At 37.6% G+C, this 19,170-nt stretch overlaps 1 protein-coding gene across 1 annotated transcript in view; it reads left to right on the top strand.

Moving 5' to 3' along the window:
• LOC117403153 (spermatogenesis-associated protein 7-like) overlaps nucleotides 1-19,170 on the top strand; it is a 105,021-nt gene that overhangs the window by 73,806 nt on the left and 12,045 nt on the right. The window contains exons 6-10 of the mRNA XM_034005165.2: nucleotides 5,515-5,990; nucleotides 6,395-6,461; nucleotides 8,623-8,684; nucleotides 11,942-12,019; nucleotides 13,953-14,010. Of these exons, the coding sequence (XP_033861056.1) occupies nucleotides 5,515-5,990; nucleotides 6,395-6,461; nucleotides 8,623-8,684; nucleotides 11,942-12,019; nucleotides 13,953-14,010 (741 nt within the window). The remainder of the gene's footprint in view (nucleotides 1-5,514; nucleotides 5,991-6,394; nucleotides 6,462-8,622; nucleotides 8,685-11,941; nucleotides 12,020-13,952; nucleotides 14,011-19,170) is intronic.

Genomic DNA, 19,170 nt, shown 5'->3' with positions numbered 1-19,170 from the left:
CATATACTACATGCATGTCACTCTGTTCTCTAACAAAAAGCATGATCAGGTTTGACACATACTGTAGACAACTAGATATTTTTAATTACTACATTTATTTATTTTGCTAATAAATGCAAGGAGCTAACTGTAACTTACACAAATACACGAACATGCACTCAAATCCAAATAAAAAAAAACAGTAAAAGTTTGCTGTACTTTTATTCTTTACATGTTTTACAAACAGTTCACAAACCATGTTTGCTTTTCTGTATGAAGAACTGCTCCATGTAAGTTGGATAAAGCCCGAGTGAAGGCTACCAGACCTCAGATGGAATTCTGAGGAAAACCGCATTACTCATATAATAATGAGGAAAACATTTGTATTGATTAGCAAGAAAAAATAGTGCTGCATAAAATCACAAAACAAACAAACAGAAAAACATACCCATTTTCTAATAGCAATAGAATCCTCATAAGAGGGCTTTATCGTCTGGTAAGGCCATTCTCGTTGTATTAAATGCCCTCTTTCATCTGGCAGGCCTTACCAGATGATAAAGCCCTCTTCTTTGGGTTTTATTGTTTAAGTATATAAAATATATAAATATAAAATAAGGAGTATTATTTTTATTTATTTTTTTGTTTAAAAATGTCCTTATTCTTTTTCTGCCAGTGTATTTTTTTGCAGACCCCAGGCATTTTTATCCATGCATATGTATATTACAGGACATCCGAGTTTAATGGCAATTAACTATAAAGGTCTGGCATGCGTGGGATTTGATGAAACTATAACCTTCAGTCTGCAAGCATGTTGTGTTAATATATACTGTCAGTGCTACACGATTAGTTGAGAAAAAAAGTAGTATTTTGAAAGATGAAGTCAGCCAGATGAGAATTCTCAGGACTTTGTTATTTTTTACATTTTGGAGTTTTTTTTTTTTTTTTTTTCGAGTCATCTCACATTCTGAGATTCTGATCTTGAGCTCTGAAAAATGTTGGTTTCCTGTAAGTGTAACGCTTATTGTGGTCCCTGTTGATGAGAGTAATGCTATTTGTGGTCCCCACTGGTCAAAAGGGAACATTAATTAGTGAATATTTTTGTACATAAAGGCCGTCATGCTTTCATATATTTTTACTTTAAAATCAAAAAGTATGTTGTAACAACCCTGTGACAAGGATGTGTAAAGGGATGCAATAATACAATGTCCAAGCTCAGGTTTCACTCCTAAAACTGTCTGTGTTTTATTACATTTTTATAAACACAAAAATAAGTTCTCAAAAATAAAGCAGGCCATCCCTATATCATCAATGGTATAGGGGAAGCAAAAACACGGCCAGTTTCAGTCCCAAACAAAAATAAACAAAACAAAATAAAACACTCCGATGACCACAATTCCTCTGCTCGAGAGCGACAACAAAGGCCTCGGAGACCCAGAAGTGGTGGAACGACCATCAGCACGGTCGGCCCTCTTAGCACGGGTCCTTTTTTGGAAGCTGGTCCACACCTTGCAAAAGCTTGTTCAGAGCCCAGGCACTGGATGCACTGTGACCGTCCTCCGGAGGGAGGCTGGCCCCGCAGCTCACACAGTTGTGAAACACCATACCTACCAGATTAAATAAACCGGCACTATACACCGTTGTCCAATGCATGGAAGTGCTCCAGAGTAAAGCACCGGTACTATGCATGGGAGTGCTATGCACCAGGTTAACACACGGGTAAATAAATGCACATGGTGCTCTGCATGGGAGTGCTGTGTACTGGGTGAGTGCACAGGGGTTGCTATGCACAGGAGTGCTATGTACCTGTACCGAGCACGGAGTAATACACTGGTGCTATGCACCGAGGTGTACCGAGCACAGGTACACCAGGTGAGTGCATGGGGTGCTGTGCACAGAAGTGCTGTGTACCACCAAATGAAGCCCAAGGTGCTATGCACGGAGTGCAATGCACCGGGTTAATGCATGGTGCACCGAGGCGCACTGAGCACGGGGGCACCAGGTGAGTGTATGTGGTACTATGCACAGAAGTGCTGTGTACCATTGAATAAAGCCAGCTTCCGAAGAGGAATATGCAAGGTAATAACTAGCCAAAACAGTCTTGAGGAGAAAGATTTTCACGAAAACAGAGAAAGTGCAGACATACTATTGTATTGTGTTGGAATTATTCTGTTCATCCATAATATTTGTATATCTGCATGCAAACGCTTCGTGTAGCTATTGGTGGCAATTGTGGAAATCGGCGCTGTCATGTCACGTTATCTTGACATGTTTAGAATGCAGTGCACTGAAGCTTGATGTGGTTTGAACACTTTGTGCATTAAAATAAGTCTATATTCACTTTCCGTTCACCACAAGTACCCTCTAAGAAACATATGTTTGTGAATAATACAAAATAATTTATGAACTAGTTATTTTCACATTTGTGAAATTCAAATTGTAAAAATATTTTACAAGTTTGAGAACATTTTTTAATTCTTTAATTATACATGCTATGCTGTTGCAGAGCATGGGTGTGACTGGTTGATGAGCTGGACAGCGGCGGGAAACGACGGGAGGTTATATAATAAAGAGGTGCATGAGCCTGGGGACTGGAGTCAGTCCAGCGCTGAACTTGAATGAGAAACTGTGGGTGTGACTGTGCGAGCATGTGAGTTGTGACCGGAGAGAATATGTAGTAAAAGTGCCAAGACTAAACCATAGGGTTATTATTTTTGTGCCATGAATTCTGGCCCCCGACAGGAATGATCTGTAGTTTCAAATAAAACAAACATTTTGAGAATTCAACAGTACTACTTCCTAAACATGAAAATGTTACAATATACTAAATGAATGGATCAAGCTTATTATGATAGTTTGCAAAATCAGATGAAAGCTTTCAATACAATCGAGATAATACATAATCATTATTTACAAAATCTTGTCTTGTTACTTATTAAAAACTGCAACTTTACTGCTATACTACTTGCAAATGTTATGAAATGGAAGGACAAACTTTGTGGCGTGAACGCTAGGTTGTCTGCATTGCAAGCTGCATTGGACGCATGTCTTGGGTTCGATTCCCACACGGTTTATATTGCAAACTTAGAAAAATGTATTTAATTTATGTGTAACAAAGACATTTGTGTAAACACTTGTGAAAAAAAATGTTATTGTGTGTGTGTTATTGTCCATTAAGTGAAAAAATAAGTGATATCTGAAACAAAAACACATTGGAAATGTGAAAAAACGCCAAGTCATGAAAAGTACCCGGCCGTTTAAAGTGGAGATATCAAAAACACAAACCTTGGCCAGCACAAAGCAAATAGGTACAACTGTAAAAGCAGTGGGGGGTTAAGGTTGCCCCAATTGTTTCTACTGAGCTCTGAAAAATGGCTTGTGTTTTTCAGGCACAATAAAGGCAGATTGAACTTGCATCAAAAACACAAGCCAAGTGAGTAGAAACAATTGGGGCAACCTTAACCCCCACTGCTTTTACAGTTGTTCCTATTTGCTTGGCGTTGGCCAAGGTTGTCCCAAATGTTTCTTCTTTTGTTGTGTTTTTGATATCTCCACTTTAAATGGCTGGGCACTTTTGATAACTTGCCGTTCTTTCACATTTCCAATGTGTTTTTGTTTCAGATCCCATTGATTTTTGGGTGCCTAAATCCAGTTGTAACCTTATAGAGGGATTTAGATGTATGTGTGCTCAAATAGCACACTTGCACATCTAGAAACATCAACTTATAACAGTCACTGTTGAACATGGTGACTCTAATAAGCCTGTCTAAGGAAAAGTGTAATTCTAGATGTCTGACAATGTAGTCCCCTTTGAAAGTGTACCCCATAGTGTCTGAATTGGAGAGTAAATTACTCAATGACCGAAAACCTTATCTTTAATTCACATATTCTGGGTTATTAATCAAGCAGAAGTCAAACACTGAAATCTGTAGAAAAGCAGTCCGACAATTTACCAAAATGCCATTATAAAGTACCATACATGATAACATAAAGGGATACATTCTCAAAGCTCTTTACTCCAATGTTTCATTAGTAAGGCCCTGTGGAAATCGTGAAATTAGCCCAATACCACGATTTTTACAATATTCTTAAGAAATAAAACATTTCATACAAAAAAAAATCACATTAACTAAACTGTACAGGTCTGCTGTGGGTCTGCGTGTACTATTCGCCATGCACATAGTGCTGCGCAGTGATTATGGCATGTGACTATATGCAATCTAGGCGGGAAATTAAAATACTACAAACTGTAAACAAAAAAAATGGATGTCTCTAAAAAGGCTTAAATGTGTCTATAGCAGATCATGTAAAGCAGTATCCAACAGGAGTTTTACACAGCGATGGAGGTAAGCTCTTCTGTACGTCCTGCAATGTTACTGTAGATCACTACCAAGAATTGGCTGTTGACAGGCATTTAGATTCAAGTGTTCACCCAAAGAGAAAAGCGGAAATCCAGAGCCGTATGACTGCTTTACTTGCAAAGAAAACCCTGAAGCACAAAACACATTAAATTTTGACCTGACAGAGGTATTTGTTTTTCATAAATATCCCTCTTGAAAAATTGGACAACCAAAAGTTACGTAAATTCTTCAGACTGAGTGTAGCAAATGGTGGTGATTCCTTCATCAGCCCAGCTGAGACGTGAATACTTACCTAAACAGGTTGCCGAGTATAACAAGCAGGAGATTATGGAATTGGTAAAACAGTCTGGTTGCTTGTCAGTGGTCACTGACGAGTCGACTGGTATGGGTATGGGTTACATATTGTCTTTGTTTTGCAAGACCTAAATGGTGAACATGCACCTGACGTACTAGAACTGAAAGATGTCCTTGTAGATACACAGGCTGTTAATTACAACACCGTTTCACAAGCGATTGTAAAGTGCTTGAATAACTTTGACGTTGATTTTGATGATGTCAGTGCATTTATCTCTATATCTGATGTTTTAAAAAATAATCTGTACACATAATTTATTAATTAAGTGTAGCAAATCAATTAAGTTGATTGGGTTTGTTAATTAACCAGTGTTATTAATTGAAACAACTAGTCTTTGTGATAGGTCTACGTTTTATAAATAAGTGCATTCCCTTGACAAAGATGCTTTATTGAAACAGATTGATTTACTTGTGAGTAGACCACCCAAACTGTTTTTCAAGAATTTAAGCCATGTTTCTTTTTTTAATTGCTAATTCAAAGGAATTAGATTGGATATCAGACTTTACAAATGTCAACTTTTCAGCATCAGTGTCATTTTCTGGTGGCTATGTGGTGCAATGAGCTTATTTTCTAGTCTAAAAGTCCATGTTAAAAAAGAACAGGTGAGGGTACGACTTTAACTCGAAGCTGCTTGTCTTGTGAGTTATGGCCGTTACCTTGTGTGTCATTCCTCTGCTACATATTATACATTTTGAATTTCAAACAAACAATGTGTGGACAGAAGCAGATATGTTACTGGTATACGTTTTCTTCTGAAATGAAAGGTACATTTCAAGACTAATTTAACTGGCATAGTTTTGTTCTTTCTATTTGTATTTACAGAGCTATTCCCCAGGAGAGACAGTATTCATGGACAAAAATCAGACGAGTAGGTCCAACAGCTACCCAGCCCTGGCCTCTCAAAAAGCAGTGCCACCAGTTGCACAGAGGACACAACTGTCAACACCACTTCGTTTCAGGAGTCTCTCTCCAATTCCTTCTCCTGTCTCCATTGCAAGGGAGACTATGCAAGATATAGCACTGCATGCTTCCTCAGGATGCAGATCTCGGACACCTACCAGGTCTTTCATGCCACACAGCAACTCAGTGAAATATATAGCTGGAAAGAGCATAAAGAAATCCTTAACTCCTCACAACAAAACCTACAGTGGAGATGTCCTTGATAAACACCCAAAATCATTCACAAGAATTGACCAGCCTTTCATACCTCGGACTTTGAAGAAAGCATCCAAGTCGTTTTTGTCCAAGTACCGATACTATGCACCTCCTAAGAAGGTGACACCAAAATCTGCTAACAGGTAAATACTAATTTGTCAATAGCTATCCCATTACCTACAATTCAATAGCAGAGTATATGGGTCAGATTTTTCATAGGAATTTGCAAGGCAAGGTTGCCTTTTGGAAGTAGCCAAGTCATAAATTAATTTGCACTTATTTTCAAATATCCTGTTGGAACTTCTTTGATCCATTTTATAAGATAGCGAAATTCTGGATGACATTTAATCTTGATTTGCAAAGTTTAATTAAATACCCATTGTTCTCATCATTGCCAACATTTGATTACACTGCTCTTCTTGTGTCAGCTGATATCGCCCAGTGACTTTTCCTCCTTTTAAAAAACTGCCAAATATACAGTATAAGAAGTTGTACAAGAACAGATTCGACTACAAATCTTTAGATTTGTTTTTCTCTTTTTACTCAGGCCTGCAGATGTTCCACAACTTCAGTTTAAGAGATACCAAAGCAGTCGAAGTTTACATGATGATCAGGTGCTTGTCTTCAAAGTTTTATTTTGCCAAAAAAACAAATCCAAAGTCTACTGTTGATAGAGTGTTATCTGTATAACACAGCTTTACATAGCTGTGTGTAAGTCACTGAATATTAATGCAGGCAGTATTATTATTATTATTATTTATTTCTTAGCAGACGCCCTTATCCAGGGCGACTTACAATTGTTACAAGATATCACATTATACATTATTTCACATTATACAGATATCACATTATTTTTACATACAATTACCCATTTATACAGTTGGGTTTTTACTGGAGCAATCTAGGTAAAGTACCTTGCTTAAGGGTACAACAGGAGTGTTCCCCACTGGGGATTGAACCCACAACCCTCTGGTCAAGAGTACAGAGCCCTAACCACTACTCCACACTGCTGTTTGTCTGCTGTTTTTATACCATGAAATATTGTTTAAGAATGCACAGCACATTTGTTGTCGTTGCTATGTACACAATTGTAATTTGCTGTGTGGTCCAGTGGTTAAAGAAAAGGGCTTGTAACCAGGAGGTCCCCGTTTCATATCCCACCTCAGCCACTGACTCATTGTGTGACCCTGAGCAAGTCACTTAACCTCCTTGTGCTCTGTCTTTCGGATGAGACGTAATTGTAAGTGACTCTGCAGCTGATGCATAGTTTACACACCCTAGTCTCTGCAAGTCGCCTTGGATAAAGGCGTCTGCTAAATAAACAAATAATAATAATAATAATAATTGGTGTACTGAGATGGGAAATAGCCTCTTATAAATCCAGACTTGCCAATTACATGGCAATGACAAAAACAGATGTGGTTCATAAAAGGGTTGCAGACATTGGATTTTTCATTATTGTGACAGGAAAACATATCCCTGGCATAATTAATATTCAAATGCACTTTGCAATTGTATACTAATAGAAAATAATAAAGCAATGTTTGTTGTAAATCATGTGTGATATAGATCTTGTATACCAATTCATGTTGAAATAGACTTTTTACTGATTTATTGACAACAAAAACAAAGACTCTTATATGATAGCTACAGTATGCAAATGAAATAGGGAGCAATATGTAATGTCTAATAACAAGCATTGTTTGGCCAGTTCATTAGCATAAGGAAATGCTTTCAGAGAGACATGTGTTAAGCTTGTCCTGGATGACTCGCTCCTGCTAGTGTTATTGCACTATGAATCCACTACAATATATATTTTTTTTATACAGCATGTGAGGGTGAGACCCTCACTGTAATATTTAAACTGTTGTTATTGTGTTTGCTTGTTTATCATTGTTATTCTATTAGCGATAGAGCTGTAGTTTATATATCGTGTATGCTGTTTAGCAAGTGTATTTGGTATGTGATGGTATATTGCTTTATTTAGATTAGGGTGCTTACCTTAATGAAGTTGCCATAGCTTTACATGTGGGACAAGTGTTTTGTTATAGCCATATGTTCGGTAATCTTCCAAGAGAAGGGGTAATGTTTATGTACAGTCTTTCATGCAGGTTAAACAAAAATGTGTAAAGGAGAAAAAACTGTTTAATGTAGAATATATGAATGTTTATTGTAAAAAGTATGACTGGAATGAATGTTAAATAATATAGTTTATTTTTGTATAAAATCATTCCAGGTGTAACTGTTTATTGAATAATTCCTCCTTTTCGTAGACGTGGCTGGGGCTTATTTAATGCTGTGTCTTTCCTGTGCATTTTCTCATTCATGATCTTGTCTTTGTGAGTGTCAGCCATTTTGTGTATAACCTGTTAGTCAGTTGTCAGTTGTCATTTGTGTGAAGTATTCTTCCAGTGCCCAAATGTATAGTTGAAAAATATGATTGCTTGCTGGCTTGCGATAGTTAGGACTGATGGGGCTGGGAATCATGGGTACCTTTTCTGTGTTGCATGTTACTGTATCATGTGGATTTTAGGGGAAAACTGTCCTTTTGGGTGTAACATCGAATAGCATGTTGTAATGGGGGTACAGTAGATGCCGATTTGGGGGTTTGCCCCCAGAGCCCTATGTTATCAAGCTAAGCTTTGGGCGAGGTTCCTGTATAGGTAGGAGTCTGAATAAAAGTGCCACCTGGTGGAAAACAGAGAAAATCTTACACCGTATTTCTCTTTACAAAAACAAGTAAACTATATTTACTATTTGTGTTTCCCAATCTAGGAATATGAAGAAATTCTGTGGGGTTTCAGATCAGCTCCTCCTAAACGAGAACTTATTGCAAGGTAAAATATATTCATCCCCTTCCTTAATAACACTTCAAAGATCTATGGAAAATTGTGCTTGGTGTTAATCCAAGCATCTTTTAAAAGGGAAAGGGTTATTAATGTAGCTGTAGCTAACTATATATATATATATTTATTAATACAAAAAACAGGTGGTAATGTACTGTGTTAAAATAAATGTATGTTTGCAAGCCTTCATTTCAGTTAGTATTGCACTTTGTTGGTATTTCCCCCTGGAGATAAAAGTTTTGTTTCTTGTCATTAACCAACCATCTATGTCCCCTAATGACTGCCAAGGTTTCCAGCCATTTGACCTAGGAAGTGAAAAGACTATCTAAAAGTAAGGCAAGCAAACTTAAAACTTTATTCATTTATAACATGTGCTTCTTTCAAAACTGCACATGTGAAACCAATACAGCGAATGGAAGTACATGCAATATTTATGGAATTATTTCATTAGCTACAACCACCTAGTGCCAGCCACAGAAATGTTCTGGCCTGGGACAAGTTTTTAAGTCTGTCTGTCTGTCTGTCTGTCCGTCCGTCCCCCCAGCATTAATATTTCCTCTCAGCTGTAAAATAATGCCTTTTAATTCCCTTTACTGTACATTAGTGACAAGTCACCTTTCCTCTAGGTTAACAGTAAAAGTCCAGGGTACATATCATCTTTTAATTGAGTGTGAAGTCATCATTGTTATTAACTTTTAGACCTTTCAATTTAAGCACAATTTAATTGTATTCATTGTTTATCCTCTAAAGGCCAACTGTAAGTTGTAAGATTGGATTGTACATTAATCCTACATTACCTAAATTGTCAATTTGTATTTTAAGTTTATTTTTGTGTCTGATTTAACCATGAGGTTGCTTCTCACTTAAATCTGCTTGCATTTGCACCAGTATATGAACTGAACAGGAAGCAACATATAGATTTTTTTTTTTTTAACCATCTCAGGGTCAGTGTGACAGGACAAAAGCCTTGCTTCTGTAAATAGTATGTGTGGGAATGTAAGGTTGGCAGGGGTGGGGTTAATTCTGTCCTTGCCAACAGTCACATTTGCCAGAGAGGGAGGTGCTGCCTACCCAAAAGCCAAAGAGGCAGAAAATTACGCTGCTAAGGAGAGCACGGCGAAAACCAGCTGCATGTCTGGAGGGTCTGTGTACGCAGTGTCTGCACATCTAAAAGGTCCAATGTCCATATGGCCGGAGTGCCCCGTGGCCCTGCTAGGGTCCATCCTCGCTGTTCCACTTCAGCGGCTAGTTTAGCATACTGCAGTTTCTTCCTCTCATATGCCTCATCCACAGCATCCTCCCATGGCACTGTTAACTCTACCAGATGAACAAGGCGTGCTGATCCAGACCACAAGACAATGTCTGGTCGAAGGTTAGTGGTGGCAATCTCAAGTGGAAAAATTAGCTGTTCACCAACATCTGCCAGCATTTTCCAGTCTCTAGCAGATTCCAGTTGTCCTGGGCGAGGCTTGGTTTTAACACCTTTTCTTAGTGGTTAACTCTGATGCTAAATCATCTGAATTTGGAACTCCAGGGAAAAGACAGGCCTCTGAACATTATTTTCCAGAAGATTTCGACCTTCAAACTTGATCTGATCATCATGCAAATGCAAAAAAAGATTTCACGATTTCGGCATTGCAAAAGAATACATGGAAAATGAATTGTTTGAGCTGCAAACAGAAGGGAGAAACTACAGAGGAGCAAACACAGAGGGTATTTTAGAAATGTGGAAATGCATTGAAAAAATAAGTCTAAGAAATGCAGTAGCAAACATTCTATCAGTGTTTGCTTCAACATACACATGTGAATCAACATTTTCTGCGATGGGGAGGATTAAAACATAGTTCAGATCCCGTCTGACAAGTTGACTTGGAGGCTGAGTTGGGATCCACTGTTACTTCACTTGTGCCGGATTTCGACACCATCGCTCAAAGTGTTAATGCCCGGCTGTCCGACTGAGCCACAATAAGTCAATTTTAATTTTGCTTTGTTCTACTATGCTTTGAGTGTGTATATGGTAACAGTTCCCTGTGATTAAAGGTCATACATACTAGTTATATAGCTATATACATGTATATATTGATAGATATCCTATGTATTGCAGCTACAAAGCAAATTGCCGAAAACGGTTGTATTATTTTTAGCTACCGTATATGCGGCCCGTTTTAAGAAATGTTTTTTTTGGATAAGTGGCCCATGATAAAAGTTGAGTTGCGCACCTTTGCTCTATGGTAAAGCCCAGAGTGGGGAAAAGTCACTCGGGCTTAGGGGGTAGAAAGGGGGTTTAAACGGACACCTCCTCAAAAAAGCCCAGAGGTCACCAAGGGGGTTAAACAGGCACCTCCTTACAAAAGCCCAAGGATCACAAGTGGGGTTAAATGGGCGCCCCTGACAAAAGACCTAGTACGACCATGGCTGAAAGAGGAGGTGAGGGTAGCACCTCTTCCACAACCCCGACCAACCCACCCACAAGAATCCGGAGGGAGAAAAAAGGACAAGATGGGAGGGGGCTGGTGTTTCAAGGGGGAGGTGGCTGTTGGCGGCCATGAGTGCTGCACACATGGAGGGAGGTGTGTGGCAGGGCAAAAGCCCTGCTTGTGTAAATAGTGTGTGTGGGCATGTAAGGATGTAAGGTTGGGGTTACTTCTGTCCCTGCCAACAATCATATTCTCCAATTAAGTAATTGAGTGCTAATTGGAGAATGGCCACCTGGCACAACCTTGTCACAGTCAGCCAAATCCAAAAGTTTCAAAGTATGGTAACAGGACCCCACATAAACTATACACTCACGTTCTGTGCTGCACATAGGAAACCATGTTGTGTCCACAGAGGTTACTTGACAGCAACAATTCTGTCTGTTGTACGTGAGGAATGTACTGTATATAAGAACATAAGAACCATTCGGCCATTCAGCCCATCTTGCTCGTTTGGTTGTTAGTAGCCTATCGATCCCAGAATCTCATCAAGCAGCTTCTTGAAGGATCCCAGGGTGTCAGCTTCAACAACATTACTGGGGAGTTGGTTCCAGACCCTCACAATTCTCTGTGTAAAAAAGTGCCTCCTATTTTCTGTTCTGAATGCCCCTTTATCTAATCTCCATTTGTGACCCCTGGTCCTTGTTTCTTTTTTCAGGTCGAAAAGTAAAGTAGAGATGTATAGTGTTTCCTGTGGTCTCAATATTACTACAATTCAAATAAGTGCTCTGCAGTGAACCTTTTAACTGAAAATGAATGCTTTATTATATACAGGGAAGAAGAACTCAGATATCTGCAATTTCTGGAAGGAGTAACAAGTGACATTTTACTTAGAGGATGCTACTCAAACAAGTAAGAATGCACCGGATTCCTAGAATTACAGCTTTAGTTGAGCTTCTTAAAACAGTGCCATAACTGTGATGCTGGTTTGTGGATGACCCCAAAACAGCCATCTTCCAGCTGTGCTTAGCCTCACAGTTGGATGTAGGAAAACAGGCACATTTGACAACAACAATGTTTGTAGAAATTTCATTTACACATTTCAATGCTGGGAGGGGCACTTTTTTACCACTTTCTTTTAAATTATATACAATTTAGTAATTTTCTAAATGATTCCATTTTTGCATTGATTACTCGAATAAACATTTACACATACCCATCCAATGTGTTTTATCACAAAAGCTTATCGAATGTTGAAACACTTTTTGGCTTACTTAGTTGCATGTTTCGTACCTCTCCATCTATGTGTGGAAGTTAGATTAAATAGCGGCATTTCAGGGTTTTGCAGTTGCCCATAATACCTTGCAGACTGAGGGGTTCCTGTGTAAACGGTCATGGCAACTACTGTGCAGGGACCAAAAACCTCCAGTGCAATAAGGAATCTACGGAGTCGGGAGAGAACATGAGAGAAAAAAATATATATATTGTGCGCATAAGATATATCTTTTTTCTCTCATGTCCCCTTTTAGGCTCCATAGGAATCAGACTAAAAAAAAAGTTACATGAGTTATGTAAGATAGAATATCTCAATATTGTTGCTCTGAAAAGACTAGGGAAGGGTAATGCTCAGGAACTTTTTACAAACCTTGCGGAGGGTCTTCTATTTTTAGATAGTTTAAAATTGATGAAGCATTGCTTGTCTCTCCCAGGAAAGACCATTTAGTTGTTACAACAGGGAACAACACAATAATTTCCACTTGGTTTTGTTTTCCTCCCAAACAAGGTCATTTCTGTAATTACTCCATAGGTACTTTACGCAGGAATCTTGCCAATTGTAAGGCATTATGAGAAATTGCAAAAAGGTATATAAAACAGGGAAATAAAGCAGGTCAGTGTTATAGCTTTACTTTGGAATTTGTTTTTAAAGTTATGGTAGATATATCAATACCTGCATCTTAACAAGGCCTTCACTGCAGCATTTTACCCCTTTGCAAAGTTTTTCAATGTCCCTGCCTTTTAGATGAAGGCATGTGGCTTTCTGAACATATTATCAACTCAATTTTTACCTAAAAAACCACATCATTTTTAAGACATCTTTGTACTTTACAACCAATATAATCCTTGAAAATGACTACAAGTAGTAGTTGAGGCTGAAGAGCTACTTTCAGTTGAACAAAATTGGCTTTGTGGTTTTGCAGTCTCCCTGCGAGCAAAATGTCACTTCATTACCATGGGAAAGAGATATTTCAGTTTAAGTTCGACCTACCAGAAAGAAATAAAAAATGCTTAAGCAATATTCTAAAGTGGAAATACTGCAAACTAGTGTCCCCAAGTGGCTCACCTGGTAAAAGCACAGTTGTGTGATGTGCAGGGTGTCATACAGTCAAGGGAGCACAGGTTTGCGTCTTTCGCTATGCGAAGTCTCCGGTCTTCACTGGGATTCCGAAGGGTATGTCGCATTGGCTTTGGCGCTCCCGTGGGTTCGGGATGTAAATCCGGCAGGGACTGTTTCTCTTCATCGCGCTACAGCGGACCCTGCTGGCCAGGTACCTAGTGAGCTCAGGCAGACACCTGCAGGACTAACCTTTGTCCTCCAGAGGCCGGTAGCTTGCTGATATCGGCTCTCGAGTTCTACGGTGTAAGAGAGGAAGCTGGCTTTGTCGTGGGATTGGTGGACACCCACTGAACCTTAAGTTCTCCTGGGCTGTGTGGGGAATCGCTATTCTAAATTTGGAAGAAAGTTTTGGGTAAGATAATTGGGCAGAGTAAATTAAAATAAAGAAATACTGTAAACACAGTGACAAACATAATCAATTTGCCTATATCCTTGTTTTCTTTTTTAAAGGATTTTGGAAGGCATTTTCCAAAAGCACATAGATAGAAGAAGATATGATCTCAGTGAGGTAAGTGGCTTTCCCATGTTAAAAGGAGGGTTAACCATGGATTTATAATCTAATTGAATTTCCTTTTATTAGTATTAGCAACAGGACAACACCCCTGACCATCTTTCCATTCTGTTCCATTTGTATTCTTTTCTTGCTTGGTTGTATGGTCAGGTTGTGGTTTAATCATAGGAGTAACCTGCAACACAGGAATTGATAAGATACCAGGAAGCATTCAAGTAAAGTACAAGAAGAAAAATCATCACAACTTAAGTGGTTATTCAGACGGCTAAAACATGGATTTTATATCCTGAGTTAATGGGTTATGTCTTGCTACTGATGCATGAGGAATGTATAAATCTTTCAGATTTAATGTCAGTTCTTGCACTTATTCAACTGGTATATTGATGCAAATTACTAAAGAGGTTTGTTTGATCAGTTAAGTTTGTATCCCAATGTTTTGACCATTTCTGAAGATCCATTCTTACTTTATGTATTCTCTTTAGATACCACTTCTTTTAAAACATTTTTTCTTTAATTAATTGCACACAGTAGCCTCTAAATAACCATTACACTGGGTTGAAAAAAATACACTATGTACAAGGAGTAACTTCCTTTATCGTTTGTCATCCAAATAAAAAAGTACAACATAAGCCAGGCCTTTCTTTAAATATCTTATATACTGTAGTGTGGTTTTTTTTTTCAATATGGATATTATCATTTTTACACATAGCATTTACCAATTATGTACATTTTGAGAAAAAGGTATTTGTTGTTGTTTTCGAAATACTGGCCCAAAAGAAACTTAACAATTTTTTTTTAATGTTCAGACTATCAGAATAATGCAAAAACAGGGATTCAGAAAGATTAAAGGGTATTACGTTTATTTTTAAGCAGTTTGTGTGTGTAGTATAATGAATTTGGTGTGGGATTGTCGAAAAATAGGTAAACCGCAACCAAAATTGCGTGCTCCACAGACATGGCACCGCAGCTAAGTCAGGAAATTCAATGGCCGCTTGTATTAAAAACAAACTGTTAAACAATAAAATCCACTTAGAAAAATGTGTTTTTTGTGCCAAATGTAATCTAGGTGACTTTTACAATCGAAAGAATTATATTTTGTGAGCTGTATGTACTATTTTGAGAGATTATTATTATGATTAATACGACAGGTCTTATTGTCTTTTGTGATATGTAGTGACTTTAGAGCTCTGTAAACATAAAACTACTCAAACATACTTAAATATTGTAAGACAGACGTGTAGCGGACAAAAAGTTGTATTAAAAATATATTTATTTTACAATTGATAGGGATAATCTTACATCGATTTCAAAACTGCTACATTCACGAATCGCACACACTCTCCTCAGGGACAGAACCCAGTCACGCGCTGTTCACCCACCCTAATTGTATCTAAAATGGATTTTCACTTAAGGTAGTGTGAGAGGGAGGGGAAGTGAAAGAATAAACACAGTCTCAGGAGTTCAGTGCAACAAAAAGTTGTATTATCCAAATTACATGTGTGCTCGTGACACACACATACACACTATTTACAATGGCCGGTCGTCTTGGTAGACAGTCACAGTCCAGCCATGTTCCTTTTAATCCTCACCACACGATCACTCACTGATGGTGAGCCGTTCGCTTGCTCTCCCTGCTGTGTCCCTGTGTCTCCAGCTCCTCCTCTCGAGCCTGTATTTTAACAGCAGTCACAGAACCACAACAATACCATCAGCTTGCTTGTAAACACACGCTAGTCCTGCACCCGCCCAGACTCCGCCTCCAACCAGAGAACCTTGCTACTCTACACAGTTCCTCTTATGTACCCCAGGCCACACCTCTATCAATCCGTCACAGCCAATCGCTATTCAGTTGTGCGTGTGACCTAACCCAGCGTTTGTATTAGTGCAACCTGAAACACCTGTGCTTCCGACCTTCACAAGATGGCAGCCACAACCGGACCCTATGCTTAAGGCATGCTCCATCTTGGTTAAGTTGTACGAGAAGCTCCCTGTAGTGCCTCTACCTGTTGGAAGGCCAGATTTCACTCCTTTTACCAGCCTTCACCCTGCCACAGGAAGCATTTTATTTTATTTTATGAAGGAAGAATTTGCACATTTCAGTACCCTACAATATCATGCAAGCAGGGAATGGGGTAATGAGATGCTAAAAAACGTAGATTTGCTAGTAACACAGTTTGACAAACAAGGGAGATCTATAAGACATATACCTTTTCACAAAGATACAAATTTGCGTCATTGAACGGAATGAAAGAGCAGGCTATACATGAAGCACACATTTAAATTGTTTCCTGTGCTTATTTACTAAATATTCACCTAAAATACTAATCAATCAATCATTCCCTTTATTTAAGCAGGTAAAACCCTTAAGAACAAATTCTCATTTACAATTATGCCTGGCCAAGAAGGCTCACACATTTATTTATTATTATATTTAGAGTTTTTCTGTTTTTCCTTGCCTTTTTCTTCTTTAAGAATTTAATTGATCCCTATTAAGCCATTTGTGTATGTCGATTACAACTGATAACCCTGTTAGTAGTAAAATTGGTTTAATTTACGGGTTTTGCTGCATGCAGAACGTAGAAACTGCATGTAAATGATGGTGTAACATTTTAATTAGTGACTATAGGCTTTATTAAAGTTATAATGAAATAAAATGTATGCTGGACACCCTTTATTACAATTACTAATAATTGTATTAACATTAATAAAGACTAGTCACTTACTAAAATGTTGTGCTCTTGTTTTCTCTTTTTTCATTCTGCTTTTAAATGAGAAAGTAAGGACTTGGACCATTTAAAAGGCCATTTCACAGCAAACTCCTGTAAATGTTATTATTTTTGTTACTATTGTTATTATAGTATATGTTTTATATCATGGTCTGGTCTCACTAGTAATGCCTAATAAAAGTGCTTTTAATCTGCAATCATATCACTTTTTGAATGGGGGTGAGGTCAATGCTAGTTCTGTGTAACCAGCAAAACTAATTTCATACAATAGTTAAACTAGATAATCAAAACAATACATAGCATATAATTAATTACTGCACTCACTATAGTCATTGAATTTCAATTCTTACTTTAGGCTACAGTGTCAACTTTTGTCACCCTTGGGAAATGCATTGTTGACAATAAACCCGCTCATTTGTTCTTGGTCTTAAATGTGCACACAGCTGCATGTTAATTGCAAATAAATTATGAACGTGAATTTACAAATACTGTAGGTTGCATAAATACACACAAAAAATGTTAGATGACAGCGGGATATTTATGTATTTGCTCTGCTTACTGTCGTGTGCATACACATTTTAACAACACTTTTTTTTTTTTTACTATTTGGCAACATTTAGCCAAATAGATTGTTGTTCAACTTATGTTACCGCAATCGTACAGTACAGTATAAAAAATACTTTAACTCAATATACATTTTGTGCTTTTGGTATTCAGGAGCTTCAGCATGTGACACCTGCTAATGAAACACTGTATTTCAGTAGTAATCTGTAACAAACCAGTTTCTAGTCAGATAACGCTCTTTAGCATGAAGAAGATGCCGGGCAGGTTAACAAAAAAGCATACTGCATTGACTTCAATTTTATTGCATTGTTAGAGCTTGTTTTGGCTACGCCTGTACCTTGTATGGGATCATCCTCCAGAATCAATATGCTGTCTTACAAGTTAATTTAATATCCTAGTGTCAAGCATGATGTAGATTAAAATGTACTGAGCTTCCTGATGTAATGTCAGTTCTTGCACTTATCCTACAGGTATATTGATGAAAAGATGTTCATTTGATCAGTTATGTTCGTAATTCCCAATTTTGTCACCATTCCTGAAGTTTCATTCTTACTTTCTGACATCTTCATACATTTCTGTGAAACTTTGAAGATCAGTGTATCATATTGTAGAAAAATAAATAAATTATAGTTTAACATGAAGTAAAAATAAACTGAATGACCTACTTCCTACCATACTCAGAAGCTAGAAGCTACATTCACTAAGCATTTACTTTAATTATATTGATTAATTGTTTGGTTGTAGTTTTATAAAATTTAAGGGTGTTATTATTTAAATAGATGTTATTTAAAGATTGGAGTAAACACAAAACAATTAGTAGTGATGTACTCATGTTTTACTCATACTCAGAAAGGCATACTCATTGCGGATGCTCATTGATACTTGTTATTCTGCACACCCTCATGCAATCCATTATAATCGGTGTTTATGTCAATATTCATTTCTGTATTAAAAAATCTCTGAAAACTAAGACTTTCAGTTGAAGATATGTTCAGAATGGATAGTGATGCTCAGTTGGAAAGTGTATCCCTTTTGTTCAGAAATAAATGTGTTACATTTTTACACAGCTAGACATATCCCACAGTGTGTAGGTATGTATTGCTCTGCTTGTCTACGAACATAATGTGTTTTTCTTTCATATAATGATTTTAGTGCCTCATAAAATATCTTTAATGAAATTCCTGTTTCAATGCTTTTTTCATGAAACAAAAAGTATTTTATTTATTAAATTAGTTTTTATTAATATCTAATGTGAAATTGTGTTAAAGGATTTTTTAAGTTACTGAATGAATTGTAGTATGTCAAGTTGAGTACTGATGAAAAAACACAGTCGGTACTGTAGTCAAGTTCAGTAATGGAGTACTGAGTATTTAGGTCACTTCTGGGTTGAATTTTATTATGCCTTTTCAAGGTCCCTTGGAGCAGTAAAAAATGATATATCTAAAAGTCTTAAATGCAGAATATGGATGTACAGTAACTAACTAAATCTATCTTTTTTATAAAGAGTTAGAGCTAAGTGCACAGCACTTAAAATAAATATCATAAACAGTGTTTTGTTCTCTCTCTTTTGCTTTTTATTTTCAGATGCTTGATCTGTCATAATGAAATCTAGATATTTTTAGTTTGCTCTCTTCTGTGTAGTCTTCATGGTTGCCTTTTATACCATGTGGTTTGGACTTAATTAATGACCAATTATTCAATCAACACCCTGCCACAATCCACACGTGTATTTGGCAGGGATGAAACATTAATCATCTCCATGATCTATGCAGAAGTCCAGCAACTAGATATGTCACGTGACCAATGTAGTGCAACTGTGATTGGCTCAGTCTTATGCTCTCATGAGCGCAAAGAAGGCAAAGAGGTA

The sequence above is a fragment of the Acipenser ruthenus genome, chromosome 5, assembly GCF_902713425.1.
Source record: "Acipenser ruthenus chromosome 5, fAciRut3.2 maternal haplotype, whole genome shotgun sequence".
NCBI classification, from domain to species: Eukaryota; Metazoa; Chordata; class Actinopteri; order Acipenseriformes; family Acipenseridae; genus Acipenser; species Acipenser ruthenus.
This window is presented reverse-complemented; position numbering and strand designations above follow the sequence as displayed.